This window comes from Branchiostoma lanceolatum, chromosome 4 (genome assembly GCF_035083965.1).
Source record: "Branchiostoma lanceolatum isolate klBraLanc5 chromosome 4, klBraLanc5.hap2, whole genome shotgun sequence".
Lineage (NCBI taxonomy): Eukaryota > Metazoa > Chordata > Leptocardii > Amphioxiformes > Branchiostomatidae > Branchiostoma > Branchiostoma lanceolatum.
Window position 1 is genome coordinate 25,965,803 of NC_089725.1, and position 24,635 is coordinate 25,990,437.

The 24,635-nt window shown below is 40.3% G+C and overlaps 1 protein-coding gene across 2 annotated transcripts; it reads right to left on the reverse strand.

The window, feature by feature from the left end:
• Positions 1–1,186: 1,186 nt before the first annotated feature.
• On the reverse strand, positions 1,187–22,948 carry LOC136433691 (calpain-3-like). 2 transcript variants are annotated; one of them, XM_066426127.1, is made up of 21 exons: positions 22,546–22,948; positions 17,761–17,830; positions 16,579–16,683; positions 15,362–15,512; positions 14,592–14,760; positions 14,122–14,202; positions 13,538–13,623; positions 12,936–13,031; positions 12,322–12,494; positions 11,445–11,617; positions 10,246–10,349; positions 9,920–10,027; positions 8,765–8,807; positions 7,212–7,292; positions 6,726–6,783; positions 6,404–6,471; positions 5,897–5,965; positions 5,376–5,454; positions 4,817–4,933; positions 3,889–3,947; positions 1,187–3,351 (listed from the first exon to the last, which is right to left on the reverse strand). In XM_066426127.1, exons 1-21 carry the CDS (start codon positions 22,795–22,797, stop codon positions 3,325–3,327), a joined length of 2,169 nt encoding a protein of 722 aa, XP_066282224.1. In that variant the 5' UTR covers positions 22,798–22,948; the 3' UTR covers positions 1,187–3,324. The 2 variants fall into 2 exon arrangements, with proteins under 2 accessions (XP_066282224.1, XP_066282225.1); XM_066426128.1 differs by lacking the exon at positions 22,546–22,948 and adding an exon at positions 20,189–20,550.
• Positions 22,949–24,635: the final 1,687 nt, after the last annotated feature.

Genomic DNA, 24,635 nt, shown 5'->3' on the forward strand with positions numbered 1-24,635 from the left:
TGAATAAATCCCGCAGCACACTCTCTTATATCTGACATTTTCAATCAGGCCCTCGCTTTAATGAGATGGATTGTTAAGTAAACGCGAAGCTGATAACCCTAAAGGGTGTGCTGAGGAATTTCAGGACGGCCGCTCGGGAGGCAAGCGGCGCTGTGTACACCAAAACAAAACTGTGTAACATGAGTAAAGAAACGATAGCCTCTTGAGGGCAACTCTCACAACCCGTCCCACAGAGGATCAGGCACCATTGTACAGATAATCCCCTCCCGAAGCCTCGTAGTTTACATAACCTGATCACGACTCAGATCTAGAGTTCTTTGGAACCTCTATTCCATCAGAATTCATAGTATCTGATACATACGTCACTGTGATGACGTGCCCATACTTACCGCGCGATTACATTCGTCGTAGATTATCGTACCATTTCGATCACATAGAATCTTTTAAGCAGGCGGCGACAGAATCAACCAAGAATCTATTAAGACAACATTACAAGACCGCTGGATTTTGAACTATTCAAGAATTCCCTCAGTCTGTTATCATACGACAATCGCCCTTACCTCCTCAAAATCAGAGTCATTAGTTTACATCTTCCCTTGAGGGCGCAGTAGTGACTTCTGGTGTGTACTCACCAGGATATAGAACACCCGTGGATAGGCCTAAGCCAATCGCCATGCAAATGTTGGGAGAGGCACAGTTGTTGCGTTTCTGTCTCTAAGGAGGCAGTTAGGAAAACGCAATTATTGTGCCTCCAAACATCTGCTTGGAGATGGGCCAAAGCCGCCTAACTCACAGGAAGGTTTGTAAGCCCTGCATCATCGCACATTTCTTAGTATCATCTTAGTTACGCCAAAATCATGCAGCTACTCAAGCAACTGGATAATGATTTTGAAAACGGTCAGACGTTTCAAGTAGTATCTACTACTTTTTGCCAGTGACACGAAGTAGTGGATGCTCCTTGAAACGCCTGACCGTTTCCCAAAACATATCCAGTTGTTTGAGTATCTGCGATTTGGCGTATTTTATTACCTGGATGTCTAACCTTCATCGACGTGTACGGGGGCACCCATAATCGTGAGGAGAGTGTATGGGAGCCCCAGTAAACAAACTAGGATGACACTCAGGCTAGTCTACAGGCACCAGCAGGATTTCTTTGACAAAGTGATTGAAACATGGCTCCCAGTCGTACCTCCAGACACCTTTTCCTTTATTGAATCATCATAATAATATCATCACCATTGTTCCAATGTATCATGTAAATGCCACCACTTTGGATATACAATGTCTCCAGCATAGCTCTGTGCACCATACATGAAATTGAAAAAAAATGCGAGTAACCTATAGACTCAGTAATGCTTCCACCTGTCCATGTTACAATGGGCGTGTACTGCTGTTTCATAAAATGCTTTCATTGGCATACACAACTGTTCATGTAGATCTCTTCTGACTCCCCACATTTGCTATTGTTCCGAATCCTTATTCATGTATTCTATGGCAGCTGGGCCCAGTTAAAGTGGGTTTTTGTGGTTTACTAAGAGACTGAAAGATAAAAGTTGATTCTCCCAAACTGAGGTAGAGAGTTCACAAGCAGAATTGATCTCCAAGCAGATCTTTCAGTGGCAGACTCATCATATAGGCAAAGACAGTGTTCAGAGACACCAGTGGTCTATGTAGCAAAGATCTGCTTGGATATTAGCATTGGTAGCACTGCACATGGCCCCTTGCTTTCGTGTCCCATACTTTAAAATCTGAGCTTCAGTAGTGCTGACTACTCTTGTTGTCTCAAAGTTAGACAGGTCTACAACTGCAAGTGATGTCAAAGCAAAGAGCAAGTAAATGCAACTTTTGTATACATGGTTTCAAAAGGTACACATACTGCATCTTAACAGTGTAACTGCCTTCAGTAATTTGTCAATTTTGTTCCCTTTAGTTTTCGTTGCTTTGGAATCTGTTATGTGGTTTAAAATCCAGCTAAAAAGCTACAGATAGGCAACATGAAGATTATAACATTCTTCTTTTGTTCAGCTGACAAGTTTAGAAAACGTATTGTTGGAACCACAGAAGCACAGCGTATGTCCTGCCATTCTTTGTTATACCTCAGCTACAGCCGTACAAAAGTGAATAGAATCTGTAGAAAAAAAGTGTACAAAGTCCCATTTTAAAAATTTCCTAGTGGAAAAGTAGAAAGAAACTATCGCAAAACATTGTCATGGTTTCAGGATACAGTTGGAAGCACAAATCTTACTGCATTGTACTGTGAAGATCCTCCTATACAGATCCTACTACAAAGATCCTACTATTAAGATCCTCCTATCTCAATTCTTAAAAATCTCCATCAATACCATTTCCATCGCAGAATTATAATTACCATAAATCACCATGGTTACTTGATATTCATCAAATTCTTATTCACCATAGATATTCAAAATCATTACATCATTGAAATAATTCAAATCTTATATACACATTCACTTCGGAATATGACACCTGACAAAAATTGCACAGCAAGAATTAAAAAACTGCAAACCCCTTTGCCTGAAAAGAGTCATTATCAAATCAACATAACATCAAGTAAATCTTGACCAAAATTTACATTCATCAGCAGCTGTCCGGAATGCAAAGAAGTTTAAGGACTAAAAACCTCGGTTAAATATACATAATTGCAGTAATAACACACCAATGCATTGCTACTAATATATACCAAAATGGTCTCTGATTACAAACAGTAATTTATGACTATTCCTGATATTCCTGACAACTGCTATCAGCATATTCTGTTCCCCATAACCTGACTTCGACTCATTTGCACTTGGTTTAACTTCTGACTTCTACGTTTAGCAAAAATTCTGAGTTCAAGAATGTCATTTAGATTAAACACAGAAAATACAAAAGTTGAAAATATACCTATGAAAATGAATGAGTACACCAGTATCCAAGGTAATGATACAAAGTACTACCAATAGTCATCTAACACACCATACGAACAGAACGATGTTACACCTTCAGTTAGACACTAATCTCCAAGCAGATCTATAGGTTGCGAAGACCGTATCAAACTGGCAGAAGAAGTACGTTTTGCAACCCTTGAATTGCTATACAAGCTCCTTCTTCCAGTTGGATACGGTCTTGGCAATCCATTGGGCCTGCTTGGAGACTAGTTAGACACTACTATCGTTACAGCACCAACTCTACTCAAGTACTACACATATATATTACTGTGGCGGTGTTAGGCAAGGGTTTTCCCACTGATTCCACTAGACTACATCCACTCTACATGTGTTAAAGGATGGTGAACCTCACATCCCAAATCACATGTTATCCCACTCAGCAGTACATGGTTACTGTCAACCACTGTAAGAAACAGAAAGGCAACATGTTGGTACAATACGGTAAGTAAAATGTCTCCAACCACCCAAGAACATTTAAAATCTCAACAGGAGTCCTTTGAGTACCTAAAACATGCACAAGACAACAGACTTTTTCAGAGGAAGAGAGAAGGAGACAGGGAGAGAGAGGGGGGGAGGGAGAGAGAGAGAGAGAGAGAGAGAGAGAGAGAGAGAGAGAGAGAGAGAGAGAGAGAGAGAGAGAGAGAGAGAGAGAGAATAGGAGTGTTAGATTGAATCCCACTTCTGACACCATGTTGTAATTCTTGTTGTGGAATCACATGGAGACATAACATGCTGGTTAACTTTATATTCTAAGATTGACTTATTGACTGATTGTGTTGATGTGCTACAGATTGTCTGTGCGCTCATTCCTGGGGTGGTGATGGAAGAGGTACAGCTTCTTGAGCACAAGATCTGGGGCACACCATACTTAATATGCATGATGGACTACTAGTATACTTACTATTCTGCAATTTGAAAAAGGACAAAAAAAGTTACTTACATCCTCTAGTCCTAGAGAAGCCTTGGGGGGGTCGCCATCCATGAATGTTGCAAAGGCCTCTGTTGGTTGCAAAAACAAGTAATATTGCAAATTAATAATTTAAATGTACACATTTTGTAACTTCTGTTACCAGTTGAAGTAAGGCGTTTCTGACACATATAAGGTGCCAAACTGTCATTTTTAAAAGCCAGAAAAAAAGACAGTTTGGCACCTTATATGTGGCAAATCTTAATGTCAAGAACGTCTTACTTCAAACGGTAACGGATTAGTTACAAAATGTGTACATCTAAATGAGAAGAAGCGAATTGTGTGCATCTAATACTCATCAAATTGCCCCCTTGACAAATAATCAAGCTATTAGGTGCAACATACAATATGCACTCACCAAAAACACACAATTCATGAATATACTCAAAATCAGCAAATGTGTTTGAAATAAACCAGTAACTTGATAATAAGCTGTCAAATCACCAAAAATTCATGATTAGAGCTGTGTACCTAAAAAAAGTTTAGGTACAGGTCCGGACCTGAACCTGTACCTAAACTACTTGTTCAGAAAATGGTAGATTTTCAATAAGGACAAAAACATGTTTGAACTGGTAACAACATAGTATGTAATTGTGCTAGGTATTATTCTTATAAAAACACATGAAAAGTTGACTCCAGCCTTGCAAATATGTTTGATGTGCTGGAGTATAGTATAGATCTAGCTTTAGTGCACTGCCACTGTAATTTCATAGTTATTTTAGCTGTCAAAGTGGCCATCCCCTGAGTCAGGCTTGACATGATTAGTACTGGTCCAGTACCGATACAGCAGGGTTCAGGTATTTTGGACCTGTACCTAATTGATTGTACCCGGTACTGTATTGGTATAGTGTACCGGTACAGAGCTCTATTCATGATACTGGTGTTGAACAGCTGTACTCACTGAACATGGCCTTGAGGCGAATGGTGAGGGCGATGAAGTCTGGGAACGAGATGGTATTGTCGTCGGCCTTGTAACGCAGCACGACCTGCTGGAATATCGTGTTCTTCAGCTTGAACCCTGCAGAACAAGTTGGCAGAACGAGAAATCAAACTTCAAATGTTTTTCAAAGAATCAAGAATCATCTATTGCAATTAAGATATCGACAACAGAGCTTCGATTGCTAATGGAAGACCGTACTGAGTAGTGCAGAAGAACCCATTGTATCCGGAGATGACATCACCAATGTCTTCGTTCAAGGTTCAAGGTAAGAATACTAAGATATTGAAAAATAGGGGGGCTGTAATCTTGTCAATAGTACCTGATCCCTGATGAAATTCCACACTGCCATAGGCATATATTGTACATCACAACAACATTTTCAGACAACAATCACTGATCTTTAGCATTGCCCTGAGGTATTGCATACACAGGCTTTCAATGACAGCCAAACATACTATTTCTAATCTGACGGTGATTAAGTAGCCAACCCATCTTCCTAAAAAAAGTGTCTCTCACTCACCCACATGCTCCAGAGCTAGGCGGAGTTCATAGGTGTCAAAGTCTCCAGACTTATCAGCATCGAACATCTTGAACACACCCTGCAAGTCAAATAGAACTTATAAGGTTCTGTGTTAGTCTGGCTTGTTCCACTGTGCTACTGTCACACAAGGGCAAGTCCTATATCCCCTTTTTATTGAGGTGCTGATTTTTGAGCGACCATTGAGGAACCAAGACTGAGTTCAGACGAATTCCATACAAAAGTGTAAAAGATTTATGATTGTGTTTTGCTGTCTTTCAAGTCAAATTTTTACAACAATGGATCATATAATATAGTTTATCACATCCAGTCAAAAGGGGGCCTAAGCAATTTTGAGTGCTAACCCTGAGTTAGATAGGTCTTACTATCAGCAAGGCTGCTATTTTCCCACCAACATGTACAGAGTTTTTACTGTTAGGGCAGGGCATGTTTACATTCACAAAGTTGTCATGAACCCTCTCCATCCCTCCCTCTTAAGAGTCTCAGACAAAACAAGTACTTACTGTCCACAGCTTGATGTCTGACCACAAGTCAAAGAACTCATCGAGTCCGAGCATTCCTGACTTGTCGTCCTGAGCTGGAGTTAAGGGTGACAATACAGCAAAACAAGGCAGAAGAAGGAGTTTCCCTAAAATGGCAGGAGCTGAAGACAGTTCTAGTTCCTTGAGAGTCTGCACAACACAGACACACGTTCTCTACAGTGGTTTACCCCTCATTACAGTCTGTAGACCAGAAGAGCTATTACACAGAAATTTGTCTAGGCTAAATCATATTTTTTGTCTGATGCAGTGAGGTTCTATTCATGTACATGTAGTGTGATATAAACTCACAAATGTGGCTGAGCAATGAACAGGTTGTTATATCACAATTGATCGTTTCTTTTGTCATGACAAGAGGGTCATGCACACTGGTACGGTCTTGTCAGTGCATAAATGTAATTCTTTTTTTTTGGAAAACAAATCATAGCTACATGTCTTTACATCCATTACGGTCAACAGTAGAAAGGATACATCCATGAGGGCCACCATGGAACGGCAGAGCTCCAAGTTGAACCCACTGAATTCAAAATAGGACAGCTCTGTAGGAAGGGAACAGAAATCATTAGTAAACACCCTCAACCGCCCCAGGGCTGTTGTTGAAAGATACATGACATTGTACACTCAAATGTTCTGTGAGTGCTGAGATTGAAGATTTGCAGGAGAAGATGGAAAAATGTGTACTAAATTAGCATTGCCAGTTAACATGGCATACTTGTCATATCAAGTAATTTCAAAGGCTTTTAGGCTTCATGTGCTTTGAATCAGCAATCCACCCAAAAGTTGAAATGTTCACCTTTTTTCAATGCCTGGTCCAGCATTTTCTTCAGTTCAAAGGCATCAATCTCCATATCCTGTGGGCATCAACAAACTTACAGTTAGAACCAAAAGAAAGATTATACATGTAGTTTGAAAGTTCATCTGTGGTTGTAGACTTACGACAAACAATTAACAGCTTCTATGACATTACTTTATGCACATACTGTACTATCTACATACAGTGGCGTCACAGAAGCAGTGGATTGTTCATTCCTTGACAAATACTGTTGCTGTTCAGTTGAAAATTTCCCTTTTTTCATTGGGGCCGGGAAGAACCCGGACATATATTTACTAAAAGATTAAATACAACAACAAAAAAAGTAATACTTAGTATCAAGGGGCTATAGGAAAAAAGACTCAATTTTGAAACTCCGTATTGATAAACAAACAATTGATAAAATTGGTGCAGATCAAACCAACACACTGCCCCAGACTTTACTCTGACATATAAAGTCACACTTACTTCCCCAGCGATGCTCTCAAAGAACTTGGTGAAGGCAGACTTCTCCTGTGCCTCCTTCTCAAGCTGCTTGGGGGTTTTGGGCTAAACAGGAAGATAGGAAATACAAAATGAACCTCATTTCTTACTTTGGTGTATAATCTATATAGAACACAACATGGGTATTCCATATCACCCGAGATACCAGCCCGACTGTAGGTAGGCTGGGACCGAGGGTGATGCAGAATACACTGTGTTGTATTTTATTCATGTCATACCCACCAAAGAGAACACGCAATTCAATGCAAAATGCGCCAGAAATTGAGAAAAGTTGTAACAGCCGCAATTCCAATGACCAAATCCATTATTCAAATTTTCGACAACGGCGTACTCGGTTCTATTCTAAATATTCTATGGAACGTCCGGCTGCCCGTGTGATACAAGTAGAACCCCATGTGATATGGAAAATCCTGTACACCTGTATTAAACGTTTTCGCGGCCCATGTATGACATAAATATCTATATAGACTCAAAGATGGACTCTGAAGTTTTGGGCGGAATCAGGATCTATCCACCTCACCAACTCAAAATGTAATGATAAACATTATCAAAGGATAAAAAATCTTGTCTGGTCTAATTCATCCATAATGTTAACCAGGAGGAAAACAAAATTAACATGTAGCTCTTAGAACATTCCATGGTAAAGAGTCTGCTAAGAAAAAATCTACAGTCAGTGTCGATGTGATCACCAGTCCTTACCTCAATCTCATGAGTTCATTAAGTCTATCAATTCTTTAATTTCAACAGCCTTTGGTACAAAATGGAATGTCTAACCAACAAACGAACAAACAAATGAATTGATAAAATGGAATGTCGTTATCATATCTCTATATTTAATGTAAACGAATAGCTCTGTTGTATTTAGGGTGCACATGCAAAAGTCTCACACGTGAATGATTGGTGCTGACTTTACACAGTAATCTGTGTTGCTTTTAACACTCAGAGACAGAAGATTTGCAGTCCATGCACATGTAACATTTTAGTACACCATGCTGATTTCAGTAAATCACAGCCCATGCAGTGTCAGTTATCAGATATCTGACGTTTGATGGCGGTCATTTTGATTCGGTGATGGTTTCATTTTTCTTTGCACACCGAAATGAGAACAAACCTCAAACACCACTGGGTCTTTCTCTTTGGGCGGGGCGTCAATCTAGGTCATGATGTCAGCAAATACATGTCATACAATTTTACAAAATGTAAATAAAATGTGTAGCAAGAGAGAGAGAGTCCTGCCATGTTTGAGTGTCAGCATAATTTTAGTATGTTAGTACTCTTGTTAATGTGTTGTAGTCCAAATAATGTAGATTTTAATCTACTATCCATACAACCTATAAGTACATGAGGCAACCATGCATGCATTTGGGTTATATGAAGTTTTTAAACTTAAGCTTAATCATGTTGTGATCTTAGTGCATGTAACATACTGGAACAAAGGAGCCATTGATCAACATACTTAAGTATGCTGGAGAGGAAAGCTACATGTATAGAGACTATTAGTAAGTTGTTTCACTTACCACCTGAGGGATCGTAACCACTTGTGTCTCGTCATCTATCTCCCTGAAACAAGAGAAAAACAACAACATGAAGTCAAAAGGTTACAATATACTCCATGTTACAACATGCCCCAAAGTGAATCACTATATCTTGGACCCCTTGCATCCATTTATGTCATATCATGTCAGTGTATCCAATAACACAAATACAATTTACACACTTGACTTTTGCCATCTCATGATGAGACATTTAACAACCCTTATAAAAAGCCCGATGAGCCACACCTGGGCAGAGGACAATGAGCCCCTACTGGCTCAATTTGCTTGGGTGTCGGCAATGTTTGGTGAACTTCGAAGTCGGCAATGTTCGGTGAACCTCGAAGAGGTCGGGGGAAACAGCCTTGTTTTCATGTGTAAGGTGAAGGCCCTTTGGGGAGGGCAGTCTAGATGTTTAGTTGGAAGGTTTCTGCCTTGCTTTTTTTGCTCAAAATCACAACTATCAATGGCTGATTCCGGTGAAGAACCCAGAAGGGATACTGGCACAACTGAGGAAGGGATTGGAGATGTTTCTAGCATCAGAAGAGACAGTAAATTGATAAAAACTTCAGCATTTTGACAGCCCTGTGTCAACTCTATGCTAGGTGACAGCAGCTACAAGCCTTCATGTTCTTTCTTTTGCATGAAAAAATTGAGTGGAAAGTGGTTTATTGTAATGGAGTGAGGGTCATGAAATGGTTTGTCAACTTTTGATCCAGCCAAATTTCTGCTTCATACTTGTTTTTGTCACTGATGGGGAGGGGGGGCATGTTTTGACAATGTATTTACAGGTTTGCGATATCAAAGCATATTCTGACTTTCCTCCATTTTTTGGTTAAATTTTCCTGGACAAACAGTAGGGAACACTGATGAGACCCATCATTTCACAAGTAGCCTAGGCTTTAGGCACTTATCTTTGCTAGCAAGAATAAAATAGGTACAGTTACTCACATACACTGTTTGATGTTTCTATTGCTTCAGGAAGGATAGCAAGGCAGTTTAGAATAGTTTTCTGTGACTTTCAAAGTGATTCTAGACTTTGTGGGTGATGTTATATACATTTCAAATATATCAGGACAGCAAATTTAAAAGTAATTCAGGCACTGAACATCAGAAAAAGTGTGGAGTGGTTTTACTGACTTTGTCTCCACACTCTTCTCAGTGTAGATCCTCAGCATGAACTCTGACTCCTCTTCGGGTTCAAATGTAGAAGGGATGATGACATACTCTCCGGGGGGCAGCTTGTACCTGGGGAAGGACAGGAAAAAGATAGTTTATTTCTCATACAAATAGTGACAGAGTGGCAGGGCCGCTGTAGGGACCCTGAATTGATCTGGCACTTCACACGTTAATTGTGACAAACTGAAAAACTTACCAAACATAGAACATGAATTCAACTGGTGTAAGCAGTTACAGAATAAACCAAGTTTAGGCTACCGTACAGTAGAGACAACATTTCCCTCTACCTTCCACAGATCTCCCTGGTGTTGATGAAGGAGGGAGAGCGTGCGACAGACTTGTGGTACATGAAGTACTCCTTCTTCAGAGTCTCACAGTCGGGATCCTCGAGCTGAAGAGACAGGAATTGATTCGTCAATGAAGGAAAGACATCCAGGTAGAACATTACTTAAATACAAAACGAATCAAGCTAGATAAATTTTTCAATAAGTTTGACATATCAGATCAAGGGCATCCACTATCTTTCACCAGTGACTGAGAACAAATCACTGATGAAAGATAGTGGATGCTATCTAAATTGTCCAACTCTTTAAAGAATTTATCCAGTTGCTTGATTTATTTTGTATTCCAACAGGAATCGATATTGGCTTCTTCCCTTCTCTTGCAAACAGTTTTATACTACAGTAGATTCCGCATATCTGTATAGCCCATTTGTCAGCGCAAATTATACGACTTCCCGAACTATACGACTGTCCGAACTAGCGATATTGACGTCCCGAAGGAGGGGAGGGGGGGGGGCGAATTGGATTTTGGGCAAGACACACAATTACACTAACGATATCGCAACTTTATTTTGCAAAATTTTAATCAAAGTACAATCCGACCTTTTCGTCGATCTTAACGTCACCATATTGGATTAAATACGCGATCCATTTTGTTTAGATAGGCCCGAACTGCGTGGGAAACTCCTGCCAAATAAAAAAACTCCCGCCGCATGTTGATCACGTGAAATCTTACAGTCAACCAATCAGAGCACAGGTTTTTATGACGTAAACCAATCAGCGCGTAGAAAAATGCATATCAATGAGTAAACAAAGATGGCCGCCCAGCGTCACCAGACCTTCGTCGCTTTATTTTTTTCTGAAATCGCGACGTAAAATACGATTCATCTACGCTACATAAGCAGGATTTTCAACAATTCAAATCCAAAATTTAGCCTATAGTTGTGGGCCATTTTACGATAAAATCGGACAAGATTCTATACAATACCCCGAACTTTACGATTATGGGCTATACAGATATGCATTGTTTTTACAATTGAGTGAATGGTAAATGGTTTGGTGTTTTGGAATTCTATACAGAAAGACGAAATATACAGAAAAAAGGTATACAAATAATTGGCATATACTGTATTTTGATTATTGCTATTAATATCTTTCTGATGTGCAAATAGACAAACAAACAATTGTGGAATCCATGAAGTTACCTCATAGATAGCGAAGCCGATGGTGAGCATGCCTGTTCCCATGACCTTCTCTGCCCGTTTGCTCCTCTGCATCAGAGCGATGATGATGCTACAGGCGACCTCGTCGTCGTCAGGGTCAGGGTCGTCGGCAGCGTCCAGGGAGATCCGGTACTGGGGGTTGATCCAGAAGGTTTCTGCAACAAGAGCAGGTGAGTTATGCCAAAAATAGTTACTCAAGCAACTGGATAAAATGTTGAAACAGTCAGATGTTTCAGACAGCATCCGCTGTCTTTCGTCAGTGACTAAGGATATGACTGGGAAACCAGGTTTTATACCAAAACTCTGAAAAGATATGTTAATGGATTTAAGGTAATTTAGGATGTCTTGACGTAGCTTTCAAAAGAAGATTCGTAATCTGAGCAAGCATGTATCCAGAACGTAATACCTGCACAGTATCTGGGGGTTGTTTGATAAACGTTGCATCAGAATAACAGCTGTTGTATATGATTTCTCCTTGGACACGTCCTTTGGATATCATCTTTACATACTCGAACAGGACCTGATATACTTCTTGAGTTACCGGTGACATACTATTACTTTCTGGGTAAGTGACACTCAAAGGGTGGCATAAATCTATGGCTAGTATAGTCGCCCCAAAATGTCTTATTTACTTCATAATAGCATTCTTGAATGTGCACAGTGAGACAGCAAGATTCAAGATCTACTAATATTGTACTGGGACCATTTTCGAACCTAATGTTTTTTTAAGGACTGATGGGTACAGAGCGATGCATGTAAAACTTGTCTTGTGCAGGTAATTTTGAGTCTGCACTAGTGCAGGCATTCAGAGAAAGGAATTTTGACCCCTGAAATGTTAAATCCCCCTATGGCTACCCACCTGGGAAGTTCCTGCAGCCTCCAGCAGTCGCCCCCTTCTGCCACTTCCCTTCCTGCAGCGACGTCACCCACTTCATCTTCTTCTTCTTCGGGTCGTCCTCCTGCATGGCGTCTGGTGGCAGGTTGCAGATCTCCAGCCGTGTGAAGTTGGTGCGCCAGTCCTCAAAGTCCATCCTGACGGAGAGAAGGATTTCTGTTACCCCATTTTTCATTCCAGCTAAACATTAGTCTTTCAGATGCTCTCTCTCTCTCTCTCTCTCTCTCTCTCTCCCTCTCTCTTTCTTGGCTTTGTGAAAGAAGATGCTCTAGGCAACATACAACTACTGTCTTTAATTGTCTCTGTTACCTTCTTTTGCATTCTCACAAAACAAGACACAATCTGATGTCAGCATATCATGATGTGTAGCGATAAGCATGAATTCAAAGACCATAACAAAAATGTGTAATGTTTCCCAGGCCACGTAAAAAAAACACCGAGCCAAACAAGAGAGTTTTGGCACAAGCCTAGATAGCCAGTGGTATGACTAACAGCCTTTGAATGCCCATAGACGTTGGCTATCATTTTCTTGTTATCTATCTGAACCTTCAAAAAGCATTAAGGACCCTAAGGCTTACCAGAACTCTCCATCATCCCCAAAGTTCAGATCTCCGTCGTCATCTGTGTTGAGTTTTGCCTTCTGCTCACTGGACAGCAGGTCCCATTTTTCAGATCTGTCATAAAGCACAGGGGTGGTTGTCACAATGCAATACACATGGAGCACATTGTTGATATCATGCACCAAACATTTCACCGTCATCAAGGGCTTGGGTTAACTATTTCCCTGTAGTGAGCCGGTTTATTAACTAAATGAAGTTTGAATTTTTTTGGGTTTAAGTCATCAGAAAGATGTTTAATTCAAAGATTTTATAACCACAATGTCTTCTGTCTTTCATATTGTAATGCACCCATACCCTCTGCTTTGCTGAAATGGGTGGGCTCCTCATATAAGTTAGGGATTAATTTTGTGATGACAGAAAACTGTTTTGTCTTAGGAAAACAGGCATTGGAAAAGCCTTGGTTATGCCATTGGTTATGCCTTGTGATGCATTTTTCACATACACTTTATGGGCTTTTGTTTATTCTGTAGATTGTAGAAACAATGGGAAATCAATTTTTGGCGTATCACAAGAACAGACTATATCATCCTAACACTATTCATGATGTTAGAAAAACTCACTCATCGCTCCAGTCTCCCATCCACTCCACGGACCCCCACGGGTTCCGCACACGGATCAGGTTCACCTCTTGACCTTTTACATTCACCTGAAGTGGGGAACAGCACCAGAAAAGAGTGTTACTGTAAGTTGTGGAGTCCTAGTTGTAGATCCACCGTCGTTTGCCCAGTGTGCGGGCGCACCTGCACGTCAACATTTGGGCTGTGATACCATCTACGTCGCCATTGGCGTCATCATCGTAGAGCAATGGACATCCAATAGAAGAGAGTCCTAAAGTCTTCAACCTATTTTTCCTAACGGCACCTAGGATCTGTACAGCTGATGGCAATCACGTGTCTTTATTTGTCAAGACTTTTAATCAATCATTGGCTCGATAATTAGTAAATCATTCACAGCTATCAATTAGTCACTTGGGATGGCAAGGAATCACATATGCAGTGTCAGACCGTAAAAACAAATTTGATTATTTAAGTTGGACTGCACTGGGTGACATTCTTACACAAAATATTCTACATGCTTTAAATCGCTGTCTGTTGATGATCTCAACAATTTTATAACCCATGGTAGACCATGACATGGGACTTACCGGAGATAAACCTGTGATGCTGTAGGCATGGCCCATGACAAGTCCGTTGTCCAACTTAGAGTCAATCGCATTTGGATCAGCCTGTATACACACAGGGCAAGTGAAAACAAGGAAACTGATCAGAAGTGAACATTTCCATGATAAAACAGACCTGAAGCAGAGATCTTGAAAAGGAGTTGATATATATCTTCTTGCAAATGATGGCTCTTTCATATAATTTTTACACAGTGGATCCTCTGACTCGAGACTCCGTTCACCTTTTCCCTGCTGAAGTAGCCTTTTGGAACCAGAATTTTATTCGTTACAGCTTAGGCAGCAGGGAGAAGGTTAAAGAATGTCCCGACATTTTATATAAAGACATTTATATAAAGTTAAGTTATGTCCTGGAAACAGCCCTGCTATGTGTATCAGCATTCTGAAGTGCCATGAAATAAATTCAGGCACAGCTGTTGCAGTGTCCCCATCCTCACCTCCACAGAGCAGCCCATGAGAGAGCTCCTCATCATGGCCTTCTCCATGATCTTCAGCAGGTCCTTGGGAGCGTTGCGCAGGTCCATCCCCTCCGTCACGCCGCCGGTGAAGTCTTCCATCGCCTCTGTCACACTGCCGCCCTTCAGGGCTTCGTATGAGCCATACAGTCTGGGGAACAAATAAAGAACAACAGAAAAAGATCATGAGATGTCCAAACCGAACTTTCTGCTGCAGTACCACACAAGCACAGACCCATTAACACATTACCCTTTTGGTGAAGGTGAAGATAACAACGTGCTTGATAGCGGCTGAAACAAACTTAAGATTAGAGTATTACAATATCAACTAACACAAGTAGGTTTTTATCACAATTAATGTAGTTAGTTTGTCAGTCTGTCTTATGTGTATTGAGTTCAAACCTTAAAACTAAATAAGCACAGCTTTAGCTTTAATTCATGGCATCATGACAGACGTACATCTCATATAAAAAGTCATTGTCAATTGTGTACTTGTCTTATCATGATGAGAAAATGTTTCAATCAAAAGTTAACATTTGTACCTATCACATTCATCCATTTCTATACTAATCATGATGTATTGTAAGCCATTTTCAACAGCTAAAGGCTTTAAACATTTCCTGCTCACTTAGCTGCATTTAGAGATTTCTTCAGATTGGCAGATATCAGATATATGTAACCTGGCAGAATTATGTTAGTAAACATTACTAATCCTGATGTCACATGTAGAGCTACAAACATTTCCTGCTCACTTAGCGTATGCCTTCTCCAGCAGAGCGCTCCAGTACTCGTTCTCCTCAGCAGAGTGCACGAAGGTGAGCCTGTTGTTGAAGGTGGGGAGCTGGTCGTCCACCACCACCTCTGTCCACGTACCGTAGTGCCAGAAGTTGAACCTGAAGCAGCCTGGAGTAAAGAAAGTCTTGTAATTTGTACATGTCACTCTACTGTATTTTTTTCCCCATTGGATCCGTGGATTATGTTTCTCTGTGTATTTATGTGTTGTTACTGTGATATGTGAACAAGAACACTGACAGTCATCTTGAACCTCGAAGGACTACCAAGGAATGTGATTTGTGTACATGTATGTATGCAATGTGAAATTAATGCAATTAAAAAAAGAAAGAAAAAAAAAAGGCTTGAGGTTTGTCAATAATATGTACTGTCAGTAATTATGATGGACATTGCTATCTTGTTTGGTTATTAGAAATTTGAATTGTAGGCTTCACAACTATCTTTTTTAATTTACTCTTGTCACGTGATCAACATCAAGTCATGTTACAAGAGAGCTCCAAGACAAGATCTGACTTAACCAGCTTGATGAAGAGACAGAGTTTGTCTCGAAAGCTCCCCAGAGCAAACTCTTTATGTTGTGTATAATGTTTAGATATCTGTCAAAAAACATTTTTGCTCTTTAATCGACTGTAAGTTACTAGGATTATATAGTAATCACGATGGGCATCGCTCTGTGTTGTATTCATAAAACTTTCTACGAATCATAGCCTGACTAAATCTCGCTCCTATAGTGGCCCATCCATCTCACCGGCCACCTCGGGGAGGAGCCAATTAGTTCCTGCCAGCAAGTTTATTGTGTAAACAAACTTTAAGGCTGATAGTCTTAACATCTATCTTTTTGTGTTCTTCAATCAACTGTAAGTCACCAGGCTGTTATCTTAATACATTTGTATATACAACATACCTTAGACAAAAAGATGATCCTATTGCTATGTAACAGGTTCCTATAAACTGTACAGATCGGACGCCCAAGATCTTGATGTACAATCCTTTTATTCCACTGTCACGATCAATCCAGCCACTATTCAGAACTCTCAGATAATCTATCCCCAGTCACTGACACAGGACCTCTCCCCAGTTCTGGGCCCTACCTTATCTAGAGTCAGGGGGTGACATGCTAATTGACAAAAGTCTAACATGGCTCAAAAGATAAAATCACAGCGGCTGCCGTACTTACCAACATAGTCGCCCTTCTGGAAAGACTGATCGGGAGGCACCACTCCAAACAGCAGGGACTCATTCATGGACAAACAGGCGATGGCAGCCAGGAACCAGCAGTCACCTAGCAACCAGACCCGTACATTACATTACTGATCAATGACTGGATAGAAATCCTGGTTTTGTATCATTTAGCCCTATTCAGTATAGACCATGTGTTATAAAATTAGTTAAGTTACCAGTTTGAGTCTTAACCTTAACTCATATCTATGAGGTAACATGATATTCCTAATGATATACAATTGCATTTAGGTATACTGTACATTGTACAATGTAGATGTAGGAACAGTAGCTTGAGTCAATATTTGAATATAACCATGATGTAACCTTTGACCATCTTAACACCAATAGAGTAATCTTAAGTATTGTAAAGTAATCCATCATAAGTATTGAAAATCCCAGATAAGATGACTCAGACTATTCCAATACCTTTGATAACCTCTCATAACCCAAATTAATCAACATCAACTGCCACATAACCACATTGGTTATTGCATTCATTGCATGTTTGAGTCAACTTAGTAAGCTTTGTGAGATTCTTGGATATGCATTTTGCATTACACAACAAACTTCTTGTTTCAATAGCAATTTAGTAAGTTAGTAACGTTATGTTCACATTCATCGTACGCCATCATATAATTTTGATGTTGTAGAATTTCCAAGCATGCTGTGACAGAAACAACTTCCAACATTAGGATCTAAGGCATGCAGCCTTTTCTGTAACATAACAGCTGAATTTATGCATGACTGTCCCATCACAGAATGCCCTCATTTTGGGATTGTACGACATATTTGACCTGAAGTTAGGGGTTCATCTGAATCGGAAAAAAAGGGCGCTGCGCCCTCTTGTTGTCAAATTCAGATGTTAGCTTAATCCCCATGGAGCATACAGGCTTCCCTCAGCGATCGATTCTTCCCTAAATACATAGAATCGCTCCCTTGCCTGTGTGTGCTTCGTCTTGATTAATTTTTCTAGAAAAAAAACTGTGAAGCCCTATTAAAGTCAAAATAGCGCAAAGCTGCAAACAGCAAAATAACTGGTGATACGCCAAAAATAGTTACTCAAGCAACTGGAATAAAATTTTGAAACAGTCAGACGTTTCAGACAGCATCCGCACAATGACTGGTGATAAGTTCTTACCCAACTCTCCCTGGCAGATGTCAAACCTGCTGGCTCCCCCCACAAACAGCTCTGGATTGTCTGTGATTTCCTGCAAGAGAGGAAGTCCAGAATTATGTCATGCTGACACAAATGTGTCAAAGTTAAAGGGCATGTTGCAGAGTGCTCTCTTACCTCAAGGAGGTTGTAACCTCCTCACTTCTATCTCTACAATAGCAACCTCAACAGCAAATGTCTGGGTGAAAAAAAAGGGTACAAGTCCCGTAGCCTTTTAGAAGCCATAGGCACGTGGATTGTTAATCCAAGTTGTGTCTTTGGCACAGTATTCCATTAGGCTTAGCCCATCTCTCTCTTTGAAACCGCCTTTTTACCTCCCCTGTCATGTACCCATTTTTTCCACGGTGGAGTGATTAAATGGAAATCAAGGGTATCTGAGCATAACTGTCTGTAATTTGAATTAAAACTAACTCTTCTTGACAGACACTTATCCTATCTACATTAAATAACATACTATAGCTAGTAGTTATCTCTGTGTCAACCACATTGGTGAATCTACCCCTTTTCAGTATGGCAAGTCATGAAGACTTAATCAGTTTGAACAGGTTAGACTCCTGTCATCAAGAGCCCCTCCTTGCATGGCCTTTACCATTGTAACCTGCAATTATCTATGACAGCAGATCTAGAGTTGAGCCCACAGTGGAGACAACAGGGTGAAAGCGAGGAATTGTTTTTTAACAAGTCTCTATTAGTTTAACCCAGACACATGAAAGGAGATGCTTTAACCTACAGACTACAGTTTGTACCTCAATGATATCTCCTAAGACATACTGTACTGGTCATGTTACAAATCTCCCTAGGGTAAAGTATTCTTGTCTATATTTGCTAGGTTTGAACAAAACACATGGAGCTTAAATGTGTTATAATTTTACATGGATCAACAACAAATTAAAGACCATCGCAAGCTTTGGCAAGAAATGAATTGTTGCAAATATTGCTTGCAAATCAACTCCAACGCCTGCATATTTATTAAACCATTTACATCACATACTAATAGTAATGCTAATACCTCCCCACGAGATTTCAGGCGCATCCATAAGAGCACTTATTGTCATGTAGATCACGTACACATGGTCAGGTCAGTGACGTACCTTCATCACCTCACGTGTGACCTTCCTGATATGCCTAAGGGTTTGGAAGGTTGCTTGTTCACTCCTGAACACGAAACATGTGTGACCTTTTTTTTTTACCTTTCTAAACTGCTGTTATGTTGTATCTTTTTTAATGCATGCATTAAGATGTCTAGATTGGGATAAGTTACACTAGAAGGTTCTCTTTGAGTTTGAGCTCTCAACAGCTTCCAACCACCTGTAAGATTTTGTCTGACCTCAGGGGATATTCATGAACACAGACTCCAAAAATGCTGGGATGTTAGCGACATTAGTTAAACTTCAGTACCTCAGATAATGAAGCTGACCATGTATCTCATTTCAGGACTGACAGTGACTAAACATGGCGGATGACCTTCAGTTCTTGTGTCCAAGAAATTGTTACAACTAAACTAAAGCTGTACCCTCACATGGTCTGATCCCCTAAAAGTTTCTGTCTTTGATCGAAGCATAGAATCACAGCAGATCAAGTCTCACGTGTAACCTTTCTGGCCCTGCTTGGCCTGTTTTTGGGTGTGGGGGTTCATATTATACAGCACGTGGGCATACTGGTGTTGAGCAATGTGTTACAAGCATATGTATTCTAACTTAGAATCTGAGGTTAAAAAACAGACAGAGAGAGAAAGTTCATGTTTGGCGGTCTACTTGATAAAGAAAGTATTGAATTTACTACAAATCGTTTGACTTCGGTTGTCGACACAAAAGGATCAATTTACAAGTGAAATTCTTGCTGTGGACTCAACATGGGAACAAAACAACAGGTGGCGGGAGACAGGCTAGACTGACTGGGTCATGTCTCTGCTCTATTGTCCTGAGATGCACTGAACGCTTTGAGAAACAAACTACACACTGCATACCAAGAGAGCATTGTCAAGTCCATATATAACACAGAATAAGCCCCCAGGTGAACCCAGGATTGACAGGACCCACGGATACTTGAGATACTTGTATATACATACACTGTTACAGTAACTTTTCAGTGTGACCTACTTAATTTACATCTTAAGAAGTAGCACTAAAGGCCTTTAGTGCAAATGCAGTATAGAGAAGGTAGAAAGGTCACACGCACTGCATGTGCAGGAATGAATAACCTTACAAACCCCCTGGCGTCTAAATACTTTTCAATAACAATGGCAGATAAAGACTTAAAAATTAAGTTAAATGCTGCTTGGTTTAGAGGCTAGGGCAAGGTTAGGCCATGCAGACTTAACACTGCAATTTTAGCCTCTGTTCTGCTATTCAAGAAGTTGTTAACTTGTTACACTTATATAGTGAATACCCACATGTGGTCTCTTCCACTCAAACTTTTTGGGAGGCTTCTGGGAAAAGAAGATCTTCTCATCACACGGCGGAAACTCTGGGTCCGACCACAGCGTCCCACTCGCCAGGCATTCCGCCTTGATCTGCGCGTAGGTCTTCTGGTGTGCCCTGGGCATCTTGTCTTCCTTCACAGATGGTCTTTGCAAAGTTGTCCTTTGACTGTCGGCAGTAGAAAATCTGTTCTTGTGTGCTCAAATCCGACCACAAGTCGTCCAGCTTACACCGCCTACTGAATGTTGTGGATCACGACAGGTCCTTGAAAGTGCAGATTCCACTCCTTTACCCACGGATGTTAGGCCTATACAATGGTTTGTGCAGGGCTCTAAATTATTCAGGGTGCACGCATCACTACCTCCAATTATCTCAGAGCCTGCCCTCACATTGGTTGGTTGTACAAAGAGCCCACTGAGAGACAGAAACCGGTTTTGCAACATTTCTAGACATGATAAATAGCCACTTTCTAGGATCCATTGCAATAAATGAAATGTTGTGTTCACACCTTTCGTAAAAGAAATGTAACACAATGGGTTGCAGAAAGAAACGAAGTAAGTAATGATTTTCAATGTTGGAAAGAAAAAACCTATTAAATGAGCTGGACCAGGTGCATAAAGGTATTGCTTCTGAGACTGTGTAGCCCTTCAGGTGTGTTTACATTTAGCCCCAAACAGCTCGGGGCTTTCCTCCCACTTACCAGGTAAACAGAGAATAGAAATTTTGCATGAAAAAGAAATGATTGAGTTACTGACAAAGCACTGAATTCTATCATGTCTTCTTTTTTTACAAATATTTTTCAGGTCAAAAGGTTAACAATTGCAAGGAGGACCTTGAAAGTTTGATATCTCACTCATGTCCTCACTCCACCCCTAATTTAATGAGCTACAAACTGGATGTGTCTGCTGCACTGAACCTCCACATAATGTTCACTTCAACAGAGCTTATTGTATAAATAGCACCATGTGAATATTAGTAGTACTCCAGTAGTAGTAGTAGGTTAGTTAAAAAGTAATGAACATAAAGATGTCCTGTGTCTATTGACTGATGCAGTTTCTTGGAAGACGTGGGTTACCTCTCTGGTGACTGACCTGAAGTCTAAGTGAGTAAGTAATTGACCTTCTACATTCAACATGAAAGGTTACTTGCGGCTAGTGATCTTGGTGTGATATGCGAGAAGCAGCTTAATGATGAACTCCGAGGTACTGTAAATGCAGAAATGTTCGCTGCGCTTTTATGTTCGCGGTTTTCGCGGCGGCCGCTTCACCGCGAACTTAAAACCATCGCGAACATTTTTCTCCAATACTGTTGCAGTGACTATAGCGCTGCCGCGAACTTAAAACCACCGTGAACACTCCATTTTCCCCTTAGCGCAAAATATAAACCATGTGAACTTAAATGCATTTTAATACAGTAGTTGAAAAAAAACCTTGCATTACACGCATCATTGCATTAAATTTCACCACAATGTGACATTGCCAGATATTGTCAGATATTGCAGAAAAGCCTACCCCATTATACGATATCTGTTTATTTTTGATTGTGCTCGGGAAGAAGTGATATGAATTGGGCCTCCTATCATATTTCTTTGGAACTGCAGTCACTGTCACAGTGGTATCTTTTATTGCAGATTTTGAAACTGAATAACTCAAGAAAAGATGATTTTCATGATTTTAATGGACTTAGGGTAGTTAAGGTAACATTAGTTGAGACGAACATAATAAACATACCTGACATGTAAATCATTTCATTTTAACATATAACATATAATGAGATGTAAAGGTGAAAGCCTTACAATGGGGGACTAAAATACACTGTTCCCATATTATTAAAAGTAAAATGTAACTGTTGACCGTTACTTTATCATGATGACACAATTTCTGACCAAGCCTTGTCAGCACCGATGGTGCCATAATGATGTATCATAAGATCAATAAATGTAATGCATGATTATGCCAAAAGATCAATAACTACGATGCACAATCGTGACAAGATGAGTCTCCAGTGAGTTTATATACCGTGTCAAGTAATCACTGCTACCACAGCTATTTCTAGCAAGGGCACACAAACAATGGGGTTATCTCAAAATTTACAAAATCATATCATCTTTTTATTAAAGAAAAAAGAAAACCTCAGACTTTGCAATTGTGGTAAACAGCAGATATCAATGTTAATGTTAGGGGAATGAAGTAAAATACAAGGGTCCTATTCCATTATGATGAAATAGTCTGAAAATAACGTATTATCAAAATACCATTTTTGGAATCAGTCTATTTTGAAGAAAAAAAGCGTCGCAGAGAGTTGCACTGCGGACTGTCCCAATACTCACCCATGGTCTTTTCCAGACGATATTTCTTGGCATTTTGCCGGTGTGGGACGGAAAAAGGGAGCTGGAAACCGGGGGAAATTCTGGATCGACCCAAAGTTCTCCTTTCCGTAGACATTCCGCTTTGATGGTGTTGTAGTCCTGTCTCTCCCAGAACGGGGCGTTAGCGCGCGGTTTCTGCCCCAGAGGTCTCCTCACCACGGGCGGCCGACGGACACAGATGTCGTCGAAGTTCTTCCGACGTTTGTACGACATCCAGGGACTACTACGTTATCTAGTGTGAAGGTAAAATATATCTGGGTCGCTAAAGGGCGACATGGACGGACATGGGGGCGACTACTCTATACGGGGACTAAGGTACACACACACACATCCTGACCTGATAGCGGTCCCGCTACAGCATGGCGGAAACGGAAGTAGATGAGTCCACTGATTATTAGGGATCCTTCTACTTACTACTTTGAAACTATCGGATAGGCCATCGTACCATACGAAGTCTTATGTATTGTGGTCAATATAACACAGCATGTTACATGGCATAGAGATAAATGATATACGTCAGTGATAAGTTACTATTAATATTAAGACAGTATCTATTCTTGACACCCCCGTCACTAGTTGGTACGTGCCCTAGGTAATGGTTTGTTTACATGCTATCTGATATGTGTAACAGGTGGGTGGAAAGGTGTGTCCACCACCCAGGCACGGTTGTAGCGATACACAGGCATGGGGAAGTGCAAACAAGGGAGGAGCCGCATTTTCTAAGAGTGTTTGTAAAATGAAACAGTAATTTCCTGTGTGTATGCAATTTGGTCAATTTAGAACTATATTTGACCTGAGGGATTGGTTAGAGATAATGAAACTGTGCACTTTGCAGTCTGTTTTGAAAATTTGCAAAAGAACCATTAGCATTACAAGTAGAGGCATTCATTAAGAGCTCCAAAACAAACTCATAATTAAACTCAACATCAACAGTGTCCTCAAAATGAACTTAAAGTCAAGTGCATTTATGATCTACAGAAGAGAATGTTCCCTCCCTTGTTGACAGAACTATCAAACTCAAGAGAAGCTGTGGGGCTAGTAAAACAACCCAGTCATGGCCTTGAAAAGACTTTCTGACTTAGGGCACGCCGTCACTGATTGTGCTTTGCCAGTGCTAAGATATTTGTTAACAGTAGTGTCATTGTGGAAACTGAGTAAAGTAAACCTTTGTACTTGCATACCATGTCTTTTACTGATGCAGAACTATGTTTTGACTTCTCTAGTCACAAAAGCTCTAAACAGAACTAATGAACAGGAACTGATGCATGCTTCAAATAACACTGACTCCAATCTTTAGTGAAACCAGCTTCGTACGCTGCTGAACAAAGAACTTCTGCTTTACACTTGATCCGTCACTCTCTATATGAAGATTGCCAACTTTTAGCCTGGATAACATCCAGAACAGATGTCCAAATATATGCCTCAAAGCTACAAAAACACTATCCTTTTGAATCAGCTTTCTTGGACATTCCTAAATGAGCCAATGTACAAGCTTGGTTACATTGGACTATGTCCACAGTATCTCCTCATTATAGCAATCACTAAGAAAAGCAGAGCCATGATCTGCAGTGTATGCAGACAATAAGAAACTGATCTTATAAAGCTTAGTTTGATATAAACACGAATTATACATGTAACGTTAGTCCCATTGCCAAATACGCACCACACCATTACCATAAGACACTGTGCTAGGTTGGTGTTAAAGATTTGAACTCAAACATGTTTGCAAACATGTGGCTCTTCAACTACATGTTGACGTTGTGACTTACTGTACGTCAGTAAGCAATAGTTATTGTCCAGTTTGTTTACTCAACAAACAAAAGGGCACTGGACTGTTTTTCATATCGAACATTTGACCCAGTTGTAAAAAACACATGTCCAGTTGCCCTGTAATTTGAATTGATAAAATATGTGTGTTTAGGTTCTCTACACAGTGAAAGAAACACCTCTTTAGCTACACCTTTGCAAATGGTGTGTTAGTTTGTTCTTTGTTAGTTGTGGGAAGCATGCAATGTGCTGAGGGTCTTTTTGTTACTTTTTACCATCAGGGC

Coding starts and splice junctions, on each gene's coding strand:
- LOC136433691 (XM_066426127.1), bottom strand. CDS start 22,797: ATGTCGTACAAACGTCGGAAGAACTTCGACGACATCTGTGTCCGTCGG. Junction 10,028..10,245: donor ACCAGGGAGATCTGTGGAAG/GTAGAGGGAAAT, acceptor GTCCTTCCCCAG/GTACAAGCTGCCCCCCGGAG. Junction 3,948..4,816: donor TCGCCTCAAGGCCATGTTCA/GTGAGTACAGCT, acceptor TGCAACCAACAG/AGGCCTTTGCAACATTCATG.